This window comes from Phyllostomus hastatus, unplaced genomic scaffold, assembly GCF_019186645.2.
Source record: "Phyllostomus hastatus isolate PE091 unplaced genomic scaffold, TTU_PhHast_1.1 phas_contig_254, whole genome shotgun sequence".
NCBI lineage: Eukaryota > Metazoa > Chordata > Mammalia > Chiroptera > Phyllostomidae > Phyllostomus > Phyllostomus hastatus.
This window is the reverse complement of record NW_025333810.1, coordinates 5,298,866-5,318,766: the sequence shown is the minus strand read 5'-3', so window position 1 is coordinate 5,318,766 and position 19,901 is coordinate 5,298,866. Positions and strand designations below refer to the sequence as shown.

The 19,901-nt window shown below is 32.0% G+C and overlaps 1 protein-coding gene across 4 annotated transcripts in view; it reads right to left on the bottom strand.

Annotated features, from left to right (window-relative positions):
* The window catches only part of FER (FER tyrosine kinase), a 399,749-nt gene that overhangs the window by 287,647 nt on the left and 92,201 nt on the right, over window positions 1-19,901 (bottom strand). For all 4 annotated transcript variants that reach the window (XM_045837886.1, XM_045837888.1, XM_045837887.1 and 1 more), the window contains 3 exons: window positions 9,159-9,342; window positions 6,929-7,066; window positions 5,909-6,028 (listed from right to left, as the gene is read on the bottom strand). In XM_045837886.1, coding sequence (XP_045693842.1) covers window positions 5,909-6,028; window positions 6,929-7,066; window positions 9,159-9,342 — 442 coding nt within the window. The remainder of the gene's footprint in view (window positions 1-5,908; window positions 6,029-6,928; window positions 7,067-9,158; window positions 9,343-19,901) is intronic.

Below are 19,901 nucleotides of genomic sequence, written 5' to 3'. Positions count from 1 at the left end.
TGTATTTAAAGATACAAAGCCTGAAACAATTATTGTGGGTAATAAAAAGTCTTCAGTACTTATACAATCCTTTTTGTATCCCTAAATCATTGGATATCATTATCTGTATCTTACAACATACTTACAGAGACCCAACTTCCTAAAAAAATTATAAATTATAAATGTCCAATACTGTCACACTAATTGTGATATTTGGGTTAATAGAAAACCAAATGGAATAAGGGTGACAGTTGCCTGAAGTAATTTTCTGACATCTTTATTACTGTAACATAAATTAAATAAATCTTTTTTTTTTTGCAATCTCATAGCACTTCATGTATGAACTTCTATACCATGGCACAAATATTTATTAGTTTTTCTCAAGATTACACAGAAGGTGATGCCTAATCAACCAAGCAGAAGTTTTTGTTAAAAATATCTACCTCCAATCGGATACATCCACCTGCATCCTATGCAACCTTTTTGTTTCCCTTAATAAAATTTTCCTTCGAATATGTCATCTGCCTTCTAATATTTTACATAATTCCAAATATTCCAACTCACTCATTAATAAAGTAATCCCCTAACATAGCCTTACATAATTATACTACACGTTCACCCAAAAGACAAACGAGCAAAGACTGTAAATGAGAACAGCCAAAAACAGACTTGATAAAGCCAAGGTACTGCTTAAGACATGAGAATATTGCTGTAGTTGTCACTCCACTGTTTGACAAAGTTGATTCAGACAGTTTAATGAGCAAAACTGATGTCATTCCCTTCAACAAAACTCAGCAACATTTTTTTTAAAGATCTGAAGAATAAATACTTTAGGCTTTTCCACCAAAAGGCAAAATCAAGGAATATCACTGAGATATTAATATAAGAAAAAAGAAAAATATTCACATTTTATTGACCAATTCAAAATATAATAATTGAGTACAATTTATCACAATGCTAGTCTACTATGAGAAGAGGGTGATAATGTTTAGCCTCAAATATTTTGAGGGTGATAATGTTTAGCCTTTTTCTGATCCACACATTTTTTAGCACCATCATTTGTAATACATCTTAAAATATTCCATTAAAGTTTATACTAAATTAGGGTTTTCTTAACTTCTTTGAAAATATCTTTACCTGTAGTTGATCCACTCAGGCTGTTTACAAAGAGTTAAGTCTTCAGTCACTTAAAACTTGGCATTTATTCTTCAAACAAACAACAATTGAGCACTTTTAGATCACACCTGCTGACTCATTAAGAGTCAGGGAAAACCACATGAAATCATTTGCCTTGGTTTTTTAATTAACTAATGATGTAGCTCTCAATGGCTCAACTCCTCACGCAAATGTTCTCATTGAAAGACTTATAGTTATAAACAAGTTTATTTTCACTAGACACATTCCTTCAGCTACTGCAATGAAACACTATTAAATTAATTTATCATTGGTAAATGGCTCTCCTGGCTTAGAAAATTACCACTGTTCAATTAATGTATCTTACTTACATCCCACTGTAAAAGCTAAACTCATGATTACTTTAATTTTTAAAAAAAATGCACTAGAAAATATGAGGCCTAAGGTTGGACTTCAGTTTAGAATACAAGACTGTAATTCAAATATATTTCTATGGATGGACAGTAACAACTTATAATACATTTGAAACACTTAAATACCTTCTTATTTCAGAACTCCATAGACCTGATTTTTTAAGTTATTTTGATAAACTAAAATTATTCAATTAGATACTGATACATTAGAATATTTGCATATATAATCATGATAAATGGATGATTAAAAATCATAGAATAGTATCTCCTCCAGCATTTGACAAAGAGAAATCCAAAAAAGAAGTCAATGGTGGCAGGTTGTTGGAGGGGAAAGAGAGAGGCTGCAGAAAACAGAGACAAAGGGAGCAACATCAGGCTCAAGGCTGAAGGTAATGCAACCTAAGTGCCTGTGCAGTGGGAAGTACACATTCTCAGGTGCCCAGTGCCAGAAATTATGAGAAACCATAAAATAGCCCTCTATCATAAAGGTGATCTACCAAGCAAAAATATTTTTATACATAGGAAATAAATAATCTGATAAATAATTGAGTTTAACTCATACATACTATATATATATATGTATATATATACATGCAATGTTTATACAGTTAACAGATAATTTTAGAACATGATGAAATGCTTAGTGACATATATTTAGATAGGTAAATGCAATAATTTTGTCACTATTATATCATTAGAATCCATCAAGCCTGGAAAGGGGCAGGCAGCAACATTATATAATCTTGTTTTGGATATAGATACTAGTTGTATATTAATCTCAGAATCTCCTACATTTATATGAGAAAACTCTACATGATACAATAAACAGAAAGCAAGAATATAAATTATTAAATTCATGAGTAAGTTTCTGCTAACAAAAATAATTTTTATGTTACTTTTAAGACTCAAAAAAACAAAAAGAAGAAAATTAAAAGATGTCGCTTCATGACTAGCAAAGTAAAAGAGATAACCTTAGGAAAAGGGCATTTATTTAAATCTCAAATACCTTCCAAGTCAAGATTGGCTCAGAAGTATAACAGATCAAAAGAAAAAACAAAGTTAAAACTCAAGACGAATTCTAGCTAGTCTATTGTAAAAATGCTAGTTTTCCCCAATAATTCTATACACTTTGAGGAATATATTCATTAGCAACATTTAACGAAAAGATATTCTTTAAATAGAAAAGACAGATATTCAAGTAAGTAGTAGTCTTTACCCATTTTGGGTCAGGAAGCCCTCTAAAAATTTTCAGAGACTTCCTCCAGAAGGTAATATACACATTTCTACAAACAATTTTAATGGGTTTATGACAGAAGTTTTCAATCCTGTCTGCACATTAAAATTAAGTGGAAAGCTTACCATAAATTCTCATGCCCTATCTTACCCTCAGAAAATCTGATTTAGTTGCTTTGGGTTGAATCCCACACATCACCATTTTTTATAGCTCCCTAAGTGACCCTGATATGAAGCCAGATATGACGCCCATTATTCAGAAACTCCCTGAAGTCTCTCCATAAAACAGTTTTCATTCACTCACTCACTCAAGATGTTAATTAAGCATTCACCACATCTGACATTTAGCCAAGATTTTGAAGAGTCCAAGAGAAATGTGGTCCAATTTTCTCTCTTTCATAGTCACTACTAATCAGAAGTCTGGCAGATTGCCGGTATCACTCCTATTTATAGAAAACTTCTCCAGGAGTCACAAACTAATGATTATTACTTCCAAACTAATGTAACCTTTCACAATGAACAGGGTCACTGACCTCTTAAACAAACATAAATGAATGAAAAAAAGGAAAATGTTTCTTGTGTTTTTCGGAATATCATTTGATATTAATGCATTAGAACTCTTAAATGGGCTAAGAAAAAATGAAGAATAGAGGGAAGCACAGACCATAAAATATTAGCATTTTTAAACAGCTTTTGAGAGTGTGTTACTCTAAAACTATTTAATACCATGCGATTCAGGAACAAATGCTTAGTAAAAGGAAATGATAAAATGGAATGAAAAATAGGTACCTAATATTCTGGAGAGAGTCACGCTAAAAAAAAATGTAAAGAGATAAGAAATAAAATCACATTTATTTAACATTATTATAAATATTACCCCCAACATGCTTCCCTACTTACCCAATTCATTCACCACCATTTCAAGACATAGTCTATACATGTATATATATACACACACACAAACATACAGGGTGGGGCAAAAGGAGGTTTACAGTTGTGAGTATTCAAAACAGTTTATTCTTGAATTACTACTGATTCATTATTGTATTATTTTCCATACAAATAACTGTAAACCTCCTTTTGCTCCACCCTGGGTGTGCATGCGTGTGTGTATATATATGCGTATATATATGGAATTACCTTAGATTATCCTGACGCTCCCAACAGACACATTGAATAACTCATTCTTGCAATAAAATTCTTGAGGAAAACCTAATCTTAAATTCATATCCTGAATTTAGATGCTATTCAATGAAATGTAGCTGAAGTTTTGTCTCAGTAAGATGTAAGCAAGTAAATCATCTATCACATTATCAAAGATTCATTATCTTTAGTTTATTACATTTTTGTTGTTTTATCATAATTAAAAATAATGATTTATGAGCATAATTAGCGTTGCTCTCATTATACCCTGAAAAGCAATAAAGCAAATTCTTCTTTGGTTATAAAATCTTTTCTTTTAGTTAAGCTTATAACAGGTAGCTATTTTTAAGTTTACCACATTACACTCCAGAATTTATATGCTTGTTCTTTGTTGGTGTTTATTAAAATAAATTGATCAATTTTAGAGTAAACTCCTTGAAAGTATTAACCCTTACAAACTTAAATACACAATAAATATATTTTTTATGAATAAATAAATAAATTATTTGGGAACAATATAATAATTTTAAAAAACAGGAGTAATTTACATCATATTCCTTCACCAAGCAGCACAGGAATTAAGAAATGGAATTTGTCACTGCACAAGAAGTCACAAACTCTACAGTCCATTTTGTGCCAGGCATTAAATCCTATTGCTTGGAGCAGAGTTTCTCTACCTCGACACTACTGACATTTTTCACCAGGTAATTGTAGGAGGCTGTCCTGTGACTGAAGGATGTTCAGTAGCTTCCATGGCTTCTACCCACTAGATATCAGTAACACTTTCCCACCTCATAAACAAAAATGTCTTCAGATATTGTCAAATTTCCTCAGGGGACAAAATTCACCCAGGCTGAGAACCACTGTTGTAGAGATAACTGACAATATAACAGTACATCTAAAACCAAAGTACAGCTACTGTGAAGTGCTTCAAAGCTTGGGGAACAGCTTCAAGAATCCCAATATGGTTGCCAGGGAAAACCTTCTAATGCAGGTACTCCCATGCCTCCATTCCTCTCATCCACAGTCAATCCTCCATAATTATTAAGACTTCATCTTCTATAGGTGATTCAACAATCATTGGTTAGTTTCCTCAATCCCATCAGGCCAACTTTTTAAAGATATCTTACCCCTGTCCAAGAGCTAGTCCCAGGATCCTACCATTCAGTTACTTATCTATACTAGTTACTGACCAAGAGAAAGGAGATCAATTTTATTAGATGGAAATTTTGGCTGAACTCTTTTCAGGTAAACTTCCAACAGGCCTGATAATATAACATGCTTAATATTAAAGAGAAAATGGGTGAATAATCATTTCTAATTGTGGTTCTGACAGAGAAACAATTACATACAGTGCTTATTAATAGATTTAAGTTTCCTGAAAAAAATCAAGAGGCAAGTTAAATATTTAAAAGTAGAATGGCTTAATTGTATTTTCCAATTAATAAATGTACTATTAATAGGCTTTAATACTTTAAAAGGACTAAAAATACACATTAAGATTTCTCAAAACTCCTTTAAAATTGTATGAAATAGCAACAATAAAGTGAAGAAGGAATTCATTTGCTAGCCTATAATAGAAGACATCTCTGCTTTAAAATAACAATTATGAGTCAAATTTTGTACTAAACACTGCTGACATCTACAAGTCTCTTACCACCAACAGTCAGTCTCCTCATTTCCAAAATGGTTCTGCCAATAAGTTTTGAGGATGAAATAGGTTTAAAAAATAAGTTTTGAAAAGAATAAAGCATTGTGCCAATATAAGATATTAGTAATAACTAAATGAATATATCACACAGAATTTTGATTTTCAAAATTACCAAAATTAGTGGATAATGAGTAAAAGTTAACACAGTTTTCAAAACATTTCATTCTGACCAAAAACTTATTATTTTTCATAACTTGTAAAAAACAAAAATTGGTATTTTAAATCTCAGAATGTACAGCTATAAATATTATAATAATGCTAATATTTAAACTGTTCAGGCTTTCCAAATACTTACATTACTTGCAAACTTTCTGCTGTTAAATTATTCCACATAATCTCATTTGCCTGAAGATTTTCATTTTCTTCTAGTAAGGAAGTATCAAACTCAATTTCTTGCTCTTTAGCAGCTGAAGTTCTAGTGAAGCATGCCAAATAATTTTGATCAATATGAATATCCTATCATAATTTATTTTAGTATACCAAAGGCAGAATATTTTTTCTCATCAAAAATTATATTAACAAAGTAGAGTAAACTTAAATAGAATAAATAAAATTAAATCCTAGGCATCAAAGATCTGGTCATGTAATTTTAGCCTTAATTTCCTCTTTTATAGAATGTGGATATTAACTGGTTTTATTCCTGACACAATAGTAATGAGTATAAAATAAGATGAATGTATGGAAAAGTAACTGGTATATTATAAAGCTTAATGTACAAAGGCAGAGTATCATTATTATAGAAATGTTAAAAAATATAATTTCATGGATTAAATATGGGCTTAAGAAATGATGTAGTGACAATTGACACATTTTTAAAGATTATAATATAAATAGTTATCTTCAGGGAGAAAGGAATTTGAAAATACCATAATTTGCCATTTATATACACTTATTGCCTGAATTTTTGAGGGAAAATTAAAAATGCGCATTAGATATGGATAGTACTAATTCAATATCTATATAAATGTTTTTAATTCTTTTATTTATGCTTATATGTTAAAAGTATAATTCTAGAAAGCCATAATGATATCTGTGTGGAAAATAATACCCTTGAATATAATAAGTTTTGTTTCTAAATAGAAATCAATTAATTAATTAAAAATTAAAATGAAAGTTTTTTCCCAAAAATTTGGGCAAAAAATGTGTGTGTACATTATACATGTTAAATATGATAATTAAAAGCAGGCAAATTAATCTGAAATATATAATGTCCTAATAGCACTTCAATATTTCTTATTTAATTTGGTTAAATATTATATGATAGAAAAAAATAATACTGTAATCAATACTCAAAGAAGAATGAAAACATACATACCTGTGAACATCTATAAAATTATTGTATTCTGTGCTAGGGTCTATCTGCTCAACCGACATTTGAATCTCTTTATGGACATTTACTATTTCCTCAGTAACAAGACTAGTTATTTGGCTGTATTCATCAAATATGCCTTTTCTGAAAACAAAAATAAAATTTTACAACATTTTTAAGTTTGTCAACAAAAACACAGAGACAAAAAGGATTCATAACAATAGACATAAGAAATGTAATAACAGTATTTACAAATGGTGGTTTTATGTACCACCTTTTTTTCATATACTTGGATAGTAAAGGGATTACACAAATGTACAAATAAGCAACTTACATTTGATAAAGTATAATATCTGCAAATTATCTAAAATAAGGCATTACCATTTCTAACCTGTATTTAAGACGCCTAAACATAAGGTCAGTGTTGATCACTTTCTGTTTCTCAATAATATCATAGAAATGCTGGATTCCATTACATGGAACCATGGGCCCACAACGGTCTCTTTAATGTTTCTTTCTAGTATCTGTCACTTCCACACAAGCCCTCCCATTTAGTTCTTCTCTTGCTCCTGGGCCTCAACTCTGACCTTCGATGACATCTAGATATATTCTCCTGGCCTCCAGTCAGCAGCAAAAATGTCACAATTTTTTTTTTAGTGTTACCTAATAAATGCAAAAGGAAAAACTATTCTGTTGTAAAGACTTAATCCCTACTTAAGAATGCTATACCATTAATTCATTACTGGCTTCAACAACGTGTGGACAGACAAGTTTATCCTGCATATGCCCAAATAAATATAAGGCATTGTTTGTTTTTCTTTTCTAAAACCACTACAAAATTTCTCTTATTATTAACTACTATCACTTAATTTTAAATAGCAAAATAATGTTTGGGTAGAAAAAATAGATTTAAACTTTAAGCAATGCTAGTTTGGAATGATTATAGAAATCACCAGACACAATTTTTTAAAAGGGGGGAGGGCAGAGAAATTTAATGAGGATTTAGTAAATATTACTGGGGCTATGACCTAATAATTCAAAGTAGTAAATGACAGAAATGTAAATAAGCCTGTCTAGATAATTCTAATACAGCAATATAGTAAGTCATTATAATGGGATCATTAATAATCACCTTTAAAGACACATGGCAGGTGGTGGGGACGAAGTCTCCCAATGTTGTATGAATACCTGTGACATGGGATGCAGTTTCACTGATATCACCATGCCTGAAGTTTTTAAATGCTACTTGTGAACCAATTTCTTAGAAAATAAAAATAATATGCTGTGGGAAATCATTATATATCTCAAAAAGATATTCTAGTGACAATGATGATACCATTACTGAAGATTTATGTGAAGAGTTTGAAAAATATTGATTTATTACGAGAATAGGAAAATAAATATTTCTGAATCAACAACATCTAATTTTAAGTAAATATAATTGAATCTTTAAGTTAAATATTTTAAGTAGGCATTTCACTATTTTTATCAACAACCTTAAAGGTTTACATATTTAAGTTGACTACAAACACTTCATTTATCTTCCAGTGGGGAAAATGGGGGATCACCTACACCAGCTAATAAGGAAATAAAGTCTACTAAAGGGTGGCATATCTTTTCCTGTTGTCCTGAATCGATATGTATGGTATACATGTGCATTTAACCACAGTATACTGTTATTGGCTCCTTGAAGGCAAAAATTGTGGCCCACTCATTTCCATATTCAATATACTTTACATACAGTAGAATTTTAATAAATATTTGTTGATTTTAATCTCATTCTACAAGAAGATGGAAAATAAACTTCAAAATATTCTTTCCTTCAGGTTTTTCTGTTGCTCAAAACTTAAATACCCAATCCTGTGAAGATAGACATCCACTTAACACTTGTCAACTAATCAATTTTTTTCATATAAATTTCCAGCTAATTGAAGCAAAACAAAAACAAAAAAAAATACAAAAAGAGGAGCAAGTCTTGGCTGGAAGGTTTAGGAAAAGTCTTACATTAAAAAAATATATATTTAAAAAAATAACAAATTTTAAAAATGAGCCTTTAAAAAAAGACTTTCCTAAAGCCTGAAAAGGTTTGGGGAAATTAAGCATAAATTAAAGGGATACCAGAACTAAAAATCAAGAAGAATCAAGGTAAAACAGGTCTGAAACACCCATTGGTCTAGGTTGATAAGGAAAATCACTTTATGATGGGATTTTATGTCAAATATAAAATGTGACTTACAGTGCTTTTATCATTTCTTCCTGCATCTTTTGTAGGGAGTCCAGAAGCAGAGGAAGTGTGGTGTCATAATACTGACTCTGATGAAGCTGTGCCCCTTTCAATGCCAATACATATTGATTATGCAACATATGAAGTTTCATTGTAGCTTTGTCGTATCGTTCCTTGGCCTTTTCAGTTTCTTTCCCTGAAAAAATCATTGAAGTTATAAAAGAGATAATAGAAAAGTTTTATTGTCTCTGTATGCAAACTGAGTCACCACTATTTTATATTATTTCACACATTTTATGGATAATCAAAAGTTATTGAACACATACTATGTACTTAGCTCTATGCAAAGTACTCTTTCTTTTTTCTTCTTTTTCAGTAGATCCTGTTGACCATGTTCATTTTATTATCAGAACTGGAAAAACAGTTTAATGCTTTACCCATACTTTACACTGAGCTGCTCTGAATGAGGCATGCATTACAGTAAATGTTTGGTGAATGAAGAATAATGTACAGTTTTTTGGTAAAATTGTACAGATACGTGACCCTTCTTGTTCAAGCAGCTTATACCAAATTGAAACAGCAGTGCATATAAAATTATATCACCAATAAAACAAGAAAGTTTGAAAATAATGTTAAATTTTAAAATCTGTGTTTGAGATAGCAACAAAGACAAGGGAAGTCAGACAACACTTTGCAGAGAAAACAGACCTTAAGAGATGAGGCAAGTCTGAAAAGTATAAGAAAGACAGAAGAGATGATAATTGTCCCCTCTCACCCTTTCACCCTCTTTTCCTCCCTTTCTTCTTTCCTTTCATTCAATGAATATTATTAGCTTATCACCACCAGGAATTGTGTTGGGCACTGGGAATTCAGTATTTGAAAATTCAGTAATGTCCTTGACATTAAGGTATAGTGATTTGGACTACTGAGTAAAAACATAGAAAGAATATGCAATGATACATAGGCAAGGAGACAAGCTCAAGGAAAGCAAATTTTGAGAAAGTGAAGAAAACATGTCCACATAAGCAAGGCAATTTTAGGGAAATCAATCAGGGAAATTTAGACAAGATGTGGGACAAGCCTAGGAGATAATGACAGTATCATGAAATAAAACGTTTTGTGGTTCCTTTACTAAAATCATTCAGAAAATATCCACAGATTAATAATATAAATGAATACTATATAAACAAATACAATTTTCAAGAAGATGTTTAATTTTGATATAAACTACACAAGGATTTCTTGCCAATTACTTACATTTAGGGAGTAAACTTTTGAAAATATTTATTAATTTTTGCCCTCTTTCCAAGGAGAGTCCTCCAAGTGAATCCTCTCCCCAAAATAAATCTTAGGTTGAGAATTTCTGACACCAGAGGCTCTCCTCTGCTGCCATTCTGTTTAGGTTCAGCACCTGAGTATTCATTATTTATAGGGATTAGAAAAACATTCCCCAGAACTAAAACCAGAGAAAAAAAATCAGGGTTTTTGCAGAGAGGGGAGGCCTCAGACCCTTAAACCATGCCCAGGCAGAACAACAGAAGAACTCCCTTGATTTTCTCATCACCCTCTTAATTCTGTGGTATAGTGACTACATTCAGCTGGTGAAAAAAGAAGCAAACCTGTCTAGCAGACTGGTATGTCTCTACTACCAACAGATCGAGTGCTTCCAAGTACCAGAAACATCACTCACTTCTCCTAGGGAGCTGCACATAATTGTTTTACAGATCAGAAATCTCTAGCAATACTCCATTAGCAAGTTTCTTACTCCTAGTGATACTAATAATTGTTAAAGTTATTCACAAAATGTTGCCCTAGATATCCTATTTAACTTTATAAAAGTATCCTTCCTAACCCCTCTCACTACTGAATGGAGAGGAGTTCTAATAGTAGGTGGGGGAATAGGAGCAAATATATTAATTCAGTTCTATCTGAAGGAATCAAAAAAAAAAATCACTAGCCACTAATGAAAGGAGTTTTCTCACTTTTTGACTACAACTGACCCACAGGATAATATATTTAGATGATATATTTTATTGCATTAACCAGTAAATAATCATATAAATTTTTATGTATAAAATAGAAATAAAATTTCATGAAATAATTTTTCCCCTTATATAAAGAATGCTCTGTGATTTTTTCAAAATTCTATTATATATTAATTTTGAATTTTTTAATGTTCATTCTGAAACCAACAGGTTTTTGCCTCAGTTAATATAAATCACTAGAGACATTTTATCTCTCTCTAAATGACAGCAGTGATTTTTTAATTTAGCAGTTAATAAACCAGTTCAATAATACTAATTACAAGTGATTTTTAATGCTCTCATGAATACTTCCCCCTACTATTCAATTACTATAAGAAACCAGTCCTTTGGCTAGGAGCTAAGTCACACTAATGCCTGAAAAAGAGTGAAAGTCCCTAAACACCTACTGTGGAAGCTGCCAAAGTCCTTTCTAAGGCTCTTTAGAGGTTTTTGGTTTGGGGGGTTTTTTTGCATTTACCATTTCTAAGTTACTTTAAGTTTCTGTTACTTGAAATTTGACAAATGCTAACAACAGCCAGTCCAAAAGGTCATTTCCCTAATGAAGATAAATTGATTCCAAATAATAAAAAAGTTTTCTAGAGTCCAAATGTTGATAATAAGACAATAAAGTAAGCATATATCAGGCAAAAATATTATAATATTGTGTTCTAATTTCTTACATTTTTTACAAGTGTAAAAGTATAACTAGTGAATTCAATGAATTCCATAGTTTGTTATTTTTTAAATATTACTTTTTATATAGACTCTATTATTCCTAATTATGAATTGGATTTTTTTAGTATGTAACTTCAGGAATCACACTCTCCACAGGTACATTTTCATGGAGACGTTTAAAACATTTAAACCACCCATCTGTCCTCCTATTTACACAGATTTTTAAGCTGCACGCTACCCATCTGTCTTTCTAGCTGGTGCAGAATGATTCACTAATACGTAATACTCAGCTCACTAAGATATTATAATCCAAATTAACATTAGAAAATTTAAGAAGTTCTAAGATACTTTTTTATCAGACATAGTGTATGACAAATAAGCTGAAGAAGGCTGTTATAGCCAAATCTAATTATGAGTGGTCATTAGCACAATTTGGAAAAAAAAAATTTAAATGCCTCGGAGAACATCCAAGGCAGATTCCATTACATTAAAATAATAAGTTATTTAAAAACAGCATTGGACTTAAAACTGAATTTGGGGGTATGCTTTCATAGGGATTTGGGGAGTGTTTGTTTTTGTACTCTACAGCTCACATACTCTTGTGCATTTGGTTATAAGGTGTACTTGGTACATTCACATGATCAATTACCCTGCCACTCTTCCTCTCTTGAAAGAGGAAAAAAGTTTCAAAAACATGTTCAATTGGTATGATTTGAAAAATTCTATTGTACTTTTTCATGATTTGTTTTAAATTAAATATTTGGGGTTCCATTGAGGCTATAAGAAAATTCAAGAAATAGTAATACTATGTGAAAATCAAAAGTACTAATAAAATTAAAAATTCCATTCATTTAACAAAATCTACTACCACAAAGCTACCTAATATGATTCTTAATATGTAAGCTTTTTGGCTTAGAATATCTCAGACCACTATTATATATTCTTAGCTTTTAAATAACTACATTTGAGCTGGAAACAAACACAAAGTACACAGAGTGAATAAATTCTTATCAACAGATACAGAATTATACCTTTATTTATGTATGCTTTTGTTTTGTTTTGTTTTTTAATGAGAGGCATTGAGCAGGGCATAGAGTTGTTGTGTGCCAATTAACAGGAAGTAAACCATCCAATTTTTCCTTCGCCACATAATGAAATTCACAAGAGATTGAATTATAATTCTTTGCCATCACTTGTTGACAAATCTGTTTAATATCTGTAATAACACAGTGTGTATACAACATGTCATGCCATAAACAATATTATGAAGCTAGCAAAACTCAATTATGTAAGTTTGACATTCACAAGAGACAAGCTAGACTACTCATTAAGAAAGTCTAGAAAGCCAAATGTTTTTTACTATAAACTTCAGAAGTGTTTACCTTTTGTTAAATATCATGATGGAAAGTCTCCTGATAATAAATGAGAAGTGACTATTTTATAAAAATAAAGTGCCAGCAAGTAAACTCTGATTAGAATAACTAAACATTTACCAACTTACACTTTCCCTGTCTTTCAAACATTCCTCCTCAACTATACAGTTTTTACTTATTACTCTGAGTAAGAAGAAAATGTACAGAAATTTACCTTAACTTATGAGTTACTTGGGGCAAATGTTTACATATCTGTCTTCACATGGAAGTTAAAATTCAAGTATAATATGTGGGAACAATGCAGGAGTGGCCTATCTTACTCAGTGTTGTTCTGACAAGAAGTCAGTTTTTGTCTTAGCTTCTCTTCTGATTAGCTGTGCAACTCAGGCAAGTCATTTCATCTAAATTTTACCTTCTAATTTATAAACGTGGGAGTTAAATTACCTGCTGAATTGTGAGGGAGATCAAATGGCAGAAAATTGTCAAAATGCACAGTTAACAGCAAAGGCTGAAGAAGACACTGAATTGGAAGAGCTAAGAAAAACCTTTGTGATCAACTACTACTATAAAGCATTCTAAAAACATAATAGGTGTAAGTCTTACTTTGTTACTTTTAATTTCTTGGTGTAAGAATATTTGCTATAGTGATCGAGAAATAGTTATTCATCATGTATTACTGGTCTTAAGATATTCAAGGAAATAAAATAACAATATTTTATTTTTAAATTAAACATAAACTACCTTAGAGAGCAAGCTCTCTAACTCTATACAACACCATTTCCTTGCATATAGTGATTGCTGGATTCAATTGACACATAGTCTTTTACTAACCTATAAATTGGATGACATACTATATTCAGATCTGCATTCTATAATGTCACAAAGCTGTAAATGGGGGAATTCTGGGGGACTGGGATAGGGGCAGCAGCATAATTCTGAATGCCCATATGACATCTAAAATATAAGTTAAAGGGTGTTGAAAAGCAAATAAAACTTGTTCTCTCAGCGTAATTAATAATCAGAGAATGTCCAAATTTTAAATTATCTATGAATAAAAAAATAAATACCAAATCTTTGCAAATGATCTCTCACCCTTTCTCTCAAGCCTTCATGGACACCAAGGACTGTTCTTTAAAAAAAAAAAAAAGCACTAAAGAGAGAAGAGAACTAGCAGTTTGCTTAAGATGGATCTAAAATCACCAAGAGAAAAAGAAGTCTACTCCAAATTTGAAAATACTAAAAAAAAAGTATAAGGGTAGATTACAGAACTAACTATAAGAAAAGGATTTAAAAGTGCATGTGAGAGGTAAGGGTCTTCTTAGAAAAGTAAAACTTTGGAAGCAGAAATGGTTAAAATGAAGAAACTTTAGAAACAGTGAAGGGAAAAAGAAGCAAGAAAGGAAAACAAAATCCTTTAGAAAAAAGATGAAAATAAATGAGTAAAAAGACATAAATCTTTGTCAAGAACATGAAGAATATGACATTTTTTACCCTACTTGCAAGCTAACAAATCAGCCTGCCTCGATTTTGTGAATGTGGGAAGAAGACACAATGACTTCTAGGACAGAGACAGTGTATTCCCACAGCAGTGTCAGTAGCTAGAGTATCATCATTTGCAGGGCAGGGGAAAAACCATCACGCGCAAAGTCAAATGACAACCAATGAACCAGGAGAAAATACATGCACCATACATAACAGAAAAACTTTATTTGCTTTAATATATTTTACAATTCTTAAAAATGTAAGGGAAAAAAGAAGACTAAAAACTCAATAGGAAAACTACTTAAAATGGGATACAACAGAAACAAATGAACTAAACTATTTCCACTGAATATTATAACCACACTGAGAAGGGTGAAGAAGAAAAGGATTAATCTAAGTAACTTTGGAAAACAGTATTTGACTAAATAAATGGAAGACTAAAGACAAAAAAAAGTTCTAAACAAATACTGAACAGTAGTTGGTTTCTTTTTTCAGAGGCATGAGTTAGCAATTCTAAAATTATGTTGGTATTATAGGATTTATCAAATAACTAAATAGATTGTGAATAACAGAATCCAGGTTTCTCACTATCAGAAAGAAGTTGCAAATACACAAATAGGAAAAGACAGAATGAACTCTGTGATGCCGGATTAAAATTAGAAGTATAAAAGTGAACTCTTCAATTTTAATATAGAGAGAATGACAGATACAGAAATAGTCACAAATGTATGTGTGTATGTATACATTTGTTGTCTGTCCATTGAAAGGACCTAGAACAAAGACACCCTAGTTAACAATGAGCATACCCAGTGTCCAAATATTGGTTTCTAAGTGCTATTTTCCACTAAAGGAATAATGGTTCCTTAGGAAAATGCAGCAGGACCTAGAGCAAGAAAAGTATAAGATGAGCCAGAAAATATGAGTTAAATCTATTACAAAAACATTTCCAAAGGATAGAGAAGACAGTTTGATTTTCCCTCTCTCAAATACAGAGAAAGAAAAAAAGATAAAGCAAATGTAGTTTTAAAAAAGGGGGAGGAGGAATATAGGCGAAGGGTATATTAAGATTTTAATATTATTGTTTCAATATTTCTGTAGCTCTGAATTATATAAAAATAAAAAGCTAAAAATGGAAAGCTGTGAAAATCTGATCAAAATTCAAAAGTACCTCACTATTCATTAAATCTAAAACAAAAGGAATTATTTAGCCTAGATATAAAGTCTCAATTATTTGTTCTTTTAATATTCTTCAAATATCAATCCTGACTTCCCAGATTTAAAAAAAAAAATCAACAAAACTTTCTCTTTTTTTAGCATCAGGATTTTTAATTTTTTTTATTTTTTTAATTTTATTTTACAAAACGTAGTATGTATGTTTCAAAGCAGATGTTTTAGCACCATCAATAATATTAATAAAGATAGCCAAAATATGAAAATAAACATACCCTATAATTCTATATCATTCTAACTTTATAAGGTTGGTCAAGTGTGTGGAAGAACAACATTGACAACAAGTTAAGGGCATTCCTCCTTCAAATCTTTATCCAGATTCCCAGTGTCCTAGGTTCTGTGAGGGACCCACAGTCACAGTCTCTTCCTAAAGACGCCTGGCAAGAAGATCAAAATGAAGGCTCACAAAAGAGTCATCACGTTTAGGTTATAATGTAGAAGAGCGAGGATATAGGCCACTGTTTACTTAGCATGGATAACCAACTAACCTCAAACTCCTAATAATGTACTATAATATGTAATGTTATCTAATAAGTTAATAAATCCCTTAAGAAGTGGCTTCAAAGTGACATGAGATGAACAGACTCTATCTAGAAGAAAGACACAATGCTGGTTGCCTGTATAGAAGAAAACTGGGTAATGGATAGGAGAAAACCTTTTCACTGTATGCTTACTGACTGCACCTTGTGATCCTGAATTTTGATTCAATATTAGCAACAGTCAATGAACACCATTTTAAAAAATAAGCAATTTAAGAGAACTTCCAGAAGCTCTCACCAGCAAATCTAACCTCTTATTTGTATATGGCTATATAGCAGGCCTTCTCTCATAAACTACTATTATGAACCAACTAACCTTGTTCTAGCTAAGGCCAATTCTCTTACTTGGGTACTAGATCCATCCTCTCTCACCTATTCAAATATATTTGCTCCAGCGATTTCTTACTGCATTCTGCTGCATTACCAGTTTTTCCTTTTCTACAGGAGCATTTTCATCAGCAAACAAGTGGTCTTAAAATATCCTCCCTTGCAGTAAAAGACAAATACCATATGATCTCACCTATAAACAAAACCTAATCAACAAAACAAGCAAGTAAAATATAACCAGAGACACTGAAATAAAGAACAAACTCACAGTGAGTAGAGGGGAGGGGTATGGGAGAGAGTGGGGGAAAGAAGGGAAAGGGTCATCAAGGAATATGTATAAAGGACCCACGGAAGCCAAGGGGGTAAGGATGGAGGGTGGGAGGTGGGGGTGGGTGGCAGGGGAAAGTGGGAACAGGAAAATGGAGACAACTGTATTTGAAAAATAATTTAAAAAATAAAAATAAAAATATCCTCCACTGAATCTACTCATTTAATTACTTTCCTATCTTTCTCCTCTTTACTGAAAATTCCTAAAAAGATTCATCTATACTAGTTATCTCTGGTTTCTTTCCTCTCATTCTTTGTTAAACCCATCCCATTTAAGCTTATTTCTCTACTGCTCCACTGAAACTGTTCTTGTCAATGTCACTGATAACCTATGCTTAGTCCTCATCTTCTGTTTTAGAGATACTCAACCTACTTAATCACTTGTTTTTCCCTAAAATCAGTTCCTCCCCCACTGGGCTTCCAGAATAATACATTCTTTTGATTTTTCTTTTATCTTGGTCTTCTTTAAGACTTCTTTAAGACTTCTTTAAGATTTTGCTTTTATCTTGGTCTTCTTCCTCCTAATTTCCCAGATTTCTCAGTGCTAGGCTCAGTCTTCGAACTCTTCTGTTTTCAATCATAATTAATACCCTTGGTATTGGCATCGGATCTTATGGCTTTAAATACAACAGTCAGATTTATAGTTTTGTCTCAGACCTCTCCCAGAAACTCCCCAGAACCAGCGGTCCAGGTAGAAAGTTGACATCTCCACTTACATGTCCAATAAAAATCTTAAAACCACACTCTTAATCTTTACTTCCAAATCTGTTCCTTCTCCATTCTTTTCCATCTCAGTTAACAATGTCATTTTTCAGTTACTCAGGCCAAAAATGTGGGAATCATCTTTGACTTCTTATTCTCATAGTACATCCAATTCATCAGCAAGTCTTTTAAGCTTTATTTTCAATATACAGTTGACCCTCAATTTTCATGGATTCCATTTTTCTGAATTTTCCTACTGCCTAACATTCATTTGTAAGCCAAAATTCAATACACATTGCCTTCCAAGTCAATCATACACATGCACACACACAGAGCAGTAAAGGAGTCACACACATTACCAACTGAGAAAGGTGGGTAATGACTAGGAGAAAAACTTCACTGCATGCTCACCGGTTTTGTACGTCGTGACTCTGAGTTTGGAATTATGTAAGTGTAAAGAGCCTCTGTACTTTTTTGTTTCATCTCTCCTACTGTATAAACTGTCCTGTTTATAGTCTATTTAGTTTCATTTTTTTGCATCTTTTGTACTTTCTGTTCAATATTTTGCTGTTTAAAATAGCCCTTGAACATAGTGCTGAAGTACTGTTTAGTACTGTTATGCTCAAAATGGATGCAATGTGTCTTACAGAGAAAATATGATAGTTTTAGTCATGAGTTATAACACTGTGAGTTCAATGTTAATGATTCAACAATGTATATTAAATAAAGTGTCTTTAAACAGAAACACACATAAAACAAATATACTGTTTGTTACACTGGTGATGTATTAGTCAACTGTCAAAAATGTGACCCTGCTTACAGGGGCCTACCTAACCCCTTATGTTATATCCACTAAGGGCACTGATTCAGTGCTCAGTTAATGCTAATTTAGTGTTCACAATAATACTATAGAGCATAAATACCATAAATACCAAGAATCAATTGTAGATACAGAATTTGGACACTCCTAATCACCTCTGCTACTACCAGCTAGGTCCAAACCAGCACAAGCCCTTGCCTGGGTTAGTGCAATAGCCTGGAAACAACTGGTGTCCTTACTTCCATCCCTCCTCCACCCTCAGACTATCTATTTCAACAGGCTACCAGAATTGTCCTGTAAAAATGTTAGTTCATATCATTCCTCTGCTCAAAACCCACCAATGGCTTCCTATCTCACTCAGGGAAAAGGATTTTAAAGTACTAACAAGATCCTACATAATCCATACCTCCCTTGCCACCACTATCATTCTTTCTCTCTGATCTAATCCCATACCTCCACTTATTTCCTTTATCAATCCTTTAGTTCCAGCCACACAAGTGACTATAATACTTCTCAAATACGACAGACATGATGCCATCTCAGTGACTGTTTTGGCTACTCCCTCTGTCTGGAGTGCTCTTTGCCCCCATAAAACCACATGTATCACTCCCTCGCCTCCCTCACTCTTCATTCAAAAGTTGTCAGTTCTCCATGACAACTAATGTGATCATTCCCCTAAACATCCTATCTACCTACAGTGTTTTCTCCATTGTAATTATTACCACCCAATATACTATGTTCCACTTATTTTTTATTAATTAGCAATCTTCTGCTCTAAAATGTAAGCCTGATGGAAGCAGAGAGTTTTGCATGCTCTGTTATCTACAGTATTCCTAATACAATTAAAAGTGCCTGAAACACAACAAGAAAATATATAAATTGCTATAGTTCTTATTTTAAAATAAATTTAAACAAATAAAATTCTTTAAAAGTTAAAAGTTATAGGAAGATTAAAATTTTACCTTCTTTATCTGTTTATATCATCTTTCTAGTAATCAAATCCAAAACTAATATTGTTAAGGAGATCACCTATAAAGTATAGGGGAAAATCAGCAGAAGGATTTAACTTCTCTTAACCTCTCTGTATGTGAAACTTAGCTTTATTTAATAAAACTAAGTGAAGTGGGGGGTGGGGGGTCAAATCAAATAATTATGCTTGCATTTTACTTTTAGGAAGTTACCTCCAGAATAAAAATAAATCATGGAGCATATTCCATCCCACATAATATTTTAGTATTTAATGAGAATATTATAAC